General features: G+C 42.5%; 1 protein-coding gene across 1 annotated transcript in view; it reads left to right on the forward strand.

The window, feature by feature from the left end:
• EGFLAM (EGF-like, fibronectin type III and laminin G domains) overlaps positions 1 to 6,000 on the forward strand; it is a 204,470-nt gene that overhangs the window by 147,881 nt on the left and 50,589 nt on the right. Inside the window, exon 15 of the mRNA XM_006874680.1 lies at positions 5,181 to 5,292. Within this exon, the coding sequence (XP_006874742.1) occupies positions 5,181 to 5,292 (112 nt within the window). The remainder of the gene's footprint in view (positions 1 to 5,180; positions 5,293 to 6,000) is intronic.

The following is a 6,000-nucleotide window of genomic DNA, read 5'->3' on the forward strand; positions in this document are numbered from 1 at the left end:
TAGCAATCCAATGCTTATCCTGTAGGGCACAATGGTTAACAGCTTCATTTAAAGTGACCCACTAGCAGATCAGTGGACACAAGGTAGTCACTTCCTTCAGTATTTAAAATAGAATAGTGCTCCAGGCTCTCCTTTGAGATGGTTCTCTGTACATTTGAATTTCCAAGCAGTCAGCCAGCAGCATGTTAACATTTCCGCCACCCGGGAGCTCTTTTAAAGTTGTTGCTGGTATTTGCAGAGCTGACTCGGTATAGTGAAGACATTTCTCCTATTGTCTGGTGTATGCTATTAATTTGCTTAGCAGATCGATTGCTCCCAGACTGTGAGTCAGTATCTTTTGGAAACCCCTGGGGCCTGTAGTTGGCAGATGCAGATGGTTTTCTTATTTGTTTATGTCTCTTGCTTCTCACTGAGTTTCCCCCATGGTGGTTTTACCTTTCCATCTGGAGGCCCACTCATATACTGCAGACTTGTTTCTTGTTCATACAGCTGTGGAAGTCACTCGTGTGTTTTTCTCAATGGTTCCCTGCAGCAGGAAATCAGTTCGTTCCTGGGATTTTTGGTTTTGGTTTTGTTTTGTTTACAAGAAAACTATGAGCAGACTCTATTCAATCACAGTTTCTCTTGCTAGACGGACATTTTTTTTTTTAGAGGATGCATGTGAGTGAGATATCCTAGTCATACGTTGCTCTTTACTGATGATCATAGCTCTTGGCTGATGGCTAATGCTCAGTGCAGTAAAGCCCTACTATCAGTCTGACTGATAACAACCCTATAGGCCAGAAGACTGCTCCGTAATGTTTCCAAGGCTGTAAACCTTGACAGGAGCAGGCTGCCACGTCTTTCTCCCTTAAAGCGACTGGTAGGTTTGCACCTCCGATCTTGAGATCAGCAGCTCTGTGCTTAACCCACCATTTAACCAGGGCTGCTAGCTCATTGCATTCTTCATGTTGTTAGTGCTAACGTCTGGGTTCCAACTCATAGCAACCCTAAACGGGTTTCCGACGCCCAGCTGGTAAGTTTCAACCACTGATCTTCTGATTCAAGTTTTCAGCAATTCATTTAAAAAAAAAAAAGTTCTCATTTCTTGTCCTGGGTCTGCTTTCTTACACATCAGTAACACATCCCACCTTGGGAAACAGACATTTTTGTATCTCTGGTTATGAAAACACATGACCTGCATCTCAAGACAAATTTAGTAGTAGTAGTTGTGAGCCATCATAGCGACTCTATATAGGCTTTCCAAGGCTGTAAATCTTTATGGGAGCAGAAAAGTCTCAGCTTTCACCTATGGTTGTTGTTGTTAAGTGCTGTTGAGTCGAATACGACCCATAGCGACCCTGTACAGGGTTTCCGAGGCTGTAAATCTTTACGGGAGCAGAAAGCCTCATCTTTCTCCCGCAGAACAGCTGGTAGTTTCGAACTGCTGACCTTGTGGTTCGCAGCCCGAATCTTAACCACTACACTACCAGAGTTCAAACTGCTGACCTTGCAGTTAGCTTTTCAGCTTCTAATCCACTTCAAGACAACTTTGGTGGGTACGTAATTGATTTAATTTACATATGATTATGCAAAATAGACTCAGCAATTCACTGGGAACTGGGAATGCTCTGTCAGCTTGATGAAAGAAGACACCTTGATTGACACCTTGCATTTTCAAAGGGCTTCTCCCTGGAGAGGCAGGACCAGAAGGGCAGGGGAGGGTGGGTACCAATCAGTCCTGCCCCTGACAGATTGTCCCCTCCACCCTGCATCTCTGCAGTGGCTACTTTAGTTGTGGGGTCACAGGTACCCCATCCTCTCTCTCATAACTCAATTCCTATTTTTACAAGATATCATTTCAGTTTTAAATACATGCTTATTATTTTACAGACTATTAGGAAAGATGGCTGAAAACCTTAATTTTGAGTGGTTTTTTCCAGTCACCATTGATTCCCAATCATGGCGACCTTTTGTTTTATGGTGTGTTTTTGTTTTCTGGTTTTTTTTTGGGAGGGGGTGGGGGTTGTTGTTGTGTTTTAACTATTTTATTGTGACTTAGGTGAAGGTTTACAAAGAAAATCCATTTTCCGTTCAACAATTCTTATATGTGCTGTTTCATGTCATTGATTGCAATCCCCACAATATAAAACATCACTCAGCCCACTTCCTCCCTGTGTTTCCTGTTTCCATTTCTCTATCCTTCCTAACCATGCCTGCCTTCTGAATTTTATCCTTGGAAAAATACTGCCATTGTGATCTCAAATAGCTAGTTATTCTAAGGAGCGCATCCATCCTTCCCCTTATAGACCTGGCTGGGGAATGGAATGGGTTCAGTTCCAGGCCTGAAGAGTGCCGTAAGGGACCTGGTTTGGGAGGGCCCACCCATCTCTATCAAGTCAGTAAGGTGGGTCGGTTTGTGCTTCTGAGTTTTCTTCCACATTTTTCTTGCATTCTATCCAGAACCTTCTAATGTCATCCCTTTCAAAGACATCAGTAGTGTTAACCAGCTACCATCTAATTCTGGTTTCAGGACTGTGGAGGCCCTGATTCAGGTGGTACCATAGTTCTTTGGATTAATTGTTTCCAAGCATCTTCTATTTTCTTCACTCTTCTTTACTCCAGACAAGGAGAGACCAGTAATTGCTTCTTAGATCGCTGATCACAAACTTTGAGGACCCCACTTACTATTCACCGAAGTAGGATGTAGAACATTGTCTTTGTGGACTACGTTATGTCTGATAACTATGGTATCCCCCAAGACTATGGTCCTGAGATCCCAAATCCAGTGACCATGTCCTCAAGGTGTGCTGTTATCTATAGAGGGATTTCAAGGCTGATTTTTCAGAGGTAGATAGCCAGACTTTTCTTCCTACGGGCCTCTGGGTAGATTCAAACCTCCAACCTTATGGCTAGCAGCAGAACACAGTAACCATCTGCACTATCCAAGGACTCTTGAGTGTTCAGACAAACAAACAAAAAAGCCCGTTGTTGAGTCAGTGAGGGTTCATGGCAACCCCATGTGCTGCAGAGTAGAACTTTTCTATAGGGTTTTCTTGGCTATAATCATCAGAAAGCAAATCACCAGGTTTTTCTTTTGCAGAACTATGGGTGAATTCAAACTACAAATGTTCAGGTTGCTAGACTAGAGCCAACCTTTTGTACTACCCAGGGAACCTTCTTGAGTATTGTTGTGGTTGTTAAGTGCTGTCGAGTTAGTGCTAACCCATAGCAACCCTGCATAGGGTTTCCAAGGAGCAGCTGGTGAGCTTGAGCCTCCTCCATCCTTGTGGTTCAAACTGACTTCGCAGTCCAGCACATTAACTCTTGTGGTTAAAAGGAGGCCCGCTTTCTGAGTCAGTCCCTTTCAAGTGTAAAGCTGACAACAGCGATCACTGGATGACTCAGGTGCCCTTTGGAACCAAGCTGTTTATTCTGAGAACCTTTTCAAAGACTTCTTGCTTACTTAAGAAAATTCAGAAAACACCTCAACTATAGGGTTACAAATCGGGCTACGAACCGCAAGGTCAGCAGTTCGAAACTACCAGAGGTTCTGCAGGAGAACGATGAGGCTTTCTGCTCCCGTAAAGATATACAGCCTCGGAAACCCTGTGCAGGGTCGCTATGAGTCGGGACCGACTCCACGGCACATAACAACAACAACATAGGGAGTTGTGGAAATGGCAAAATCATTTTAACTTTCAGAAAAGGATAAAGCGTTCAGATTCATTATGAATGCAATTCAAAAAGTGGAGACCGTTGAAATGGGCTCTTGGTGGCGGTGATCGATAGGCGCTCGCTAAGGAAGGCAGCGTATTGACCAGGGCTGACCTCTGCAGGGACAGGGCTATTCCTTAATATGGAGACAGACCGCTTACAATGTGCAGCTGGCTGCTTTATTGCATATTGATTCAGTCAAGGTGATTAAATCCTAATTGCTAAGGACAAATCACAAAAGCATTTGCCAGAACCAAAAACCAAGTGATGGGGCAGTGACCTTTGAGTAACTGTTCCCATTGGTATTCCTGAGAGATTCTGAAAGATGATTCAAGACCAGAACATACTGGGAAGTTCAGTGTGTGCCAGAAATGAGACAATGTTAACAATACAAATGCATAATTACACTTTTCTCCTATATGGCATGATAAAAGGTAATGGGTAAAACTGCCTTAAATGTTGTTTACACTTCAAGTGCTTCCTCCATGAATTAATAATTGAGTTTTAAAGCTGGTTTTCATCCCTATCACAATCCCATAAAATGTGGAATCTGTCTCCCCCCACCCCAACACCCAGCATTTTGTTATGAGAAATTTCAGACATGTTAAAATAAGGGCACCGTAAACATCCTTCTATTTATTACCTGCTTCCTATCATTAGCAACTTGTTATATTTGCTTTAAAGAGTTCTGGTAGCGTAGTGGATTATGAGCTGAGCTGTTAACCACAAGGTCAGCAGTTCAAATCTACCAGCTGGTCCGCAGGAGAAAGATGAGACTTTCTGCTCCCGTAAAGATCTACAGCCTTGGAAACCCTATACAGACAGGGTCACTATGAGTCAAACACACATAACAACAATATTTGTTTAGTACACATCTATCCATCCTTATAACCCCCTCTCCATCCATCTTATTATATTTTATGCATTTCAAAAGAAGGGAGGTTGCAGCCATGAGGCATCAGTGTAACAGGAATCTGGGTTTGTTTTTGGATTTCTTTGCACATGTTTTTCTCTGTTTCAAAGCTTTTATAAAATTAAGATCCCATTTTACCCTCTTGTTACCTTGATGTCATCTAGAAATCTGGGCTCCTCATACCTACATTTCAGATTTATTAAGTCTAAATCAAATAGTAATGGAGACCTGGTGGCACAGTGCTTAAGGAACTTCCCTCTTAACCAAAATGTCAACTGCTTGAACTCACGAACTGTTACAAGGGGGGAAAGATGTGTCAGTCAACTTCCATAAAGACTTATTGGTAACCCTGGGTGCAGTTCTACTCCTTCCTATAGGGTGGCTGTGAGTTGGAATCTTCTGGAAGTCAGTTTGGGAGTCCTGTTGTTGTTATTAAACAGGAATTTACCATTGTTTTCTGTTTACTGAATAGATTTCATGAGGTGCCTAAAGTTGGTCTCAGTTTGACCAGAGCTAGATTGATGAACATTATCCATACAACCAACAATACTCACTTTCCTTCCTTCCACAGGAGTGAAGATCCCGTAACCCTGGGCCATTGGCATGAACTTCGAGTCTCTCGCACAGCCAAGAATGGAATCTTGCAGGTGGATAAGCAGAAGGTGGTGAGGGGAACAGCAACGGTAAGGACACATGCTTCACCCTCGCTGCTTGATATGTATTGGGTTACTGTTTTTGATCTGTTGTGTGTGAGTAAGCACTTGAACTCCAGTATTTAGCTTGAAATTCAACTTCCCATCAAACAAGTTACTTAGCTTGTTATTCCTCAACTATGAATGGAGTCCACAACTTGTCTGTGATATTGTCATGCTGTGATGGCTTGTGTGTTTCTGTGATTCTAGAAGCTATGCCAGGGCATTTGAAATACCAGCAGGGTCACCCATGGTACACAGGTTTCAGCTGAACTTCCAGATGAAGACAGACTAAAAGGAGAGATGGACTACTTCCAAATAGGTAGTCACTGAAAACCTTGTGAATAGCAAAAGAACACTGTCAGCACAAGAATATTGTATATTGAAAACTGAAGACCGCCAGAATATTGTCAGAAGATGAGCCCCTCATATTGGAAGGTACTCAAAATACAACTGGGGAAGTGCTGCCTCCTCAAAGTAGAGATGACTGGGATGACACAAATGGAGTAAAGTTTTGGGGACTTTCATTTGCTCATGGAGAACAACTCAAAAGGAAGAGAAACAGCTGTAAACATCCATTAATAATCAGAATGTGGAAAGTATGAACTATGAAACTAGGAAAATTGGTAATTGTCATAAATGGAACGCATAAACATCAATATACTGGCATTGTTGTTGTTGTTGTTGTCAGGTGCCATC

The sequence above is a fragment of the Chrysochloris asiatica genome, unplaced genomic scaffold (genome assembly GCF_000296735.1).
Source record: "Chrysochloris asiatica unplaced genomic scaffold, ChrAsi1.0 scaffold00293, whole genome shotgun sequence".
Taxonomy (NCBI): domain Eukaryota; kingdom Metazoa; phylum Chordata; class Mammalia; order Afrosoricida; family Chrysochloridae; genus Chrysochloris; species Chrysochloris asiatica.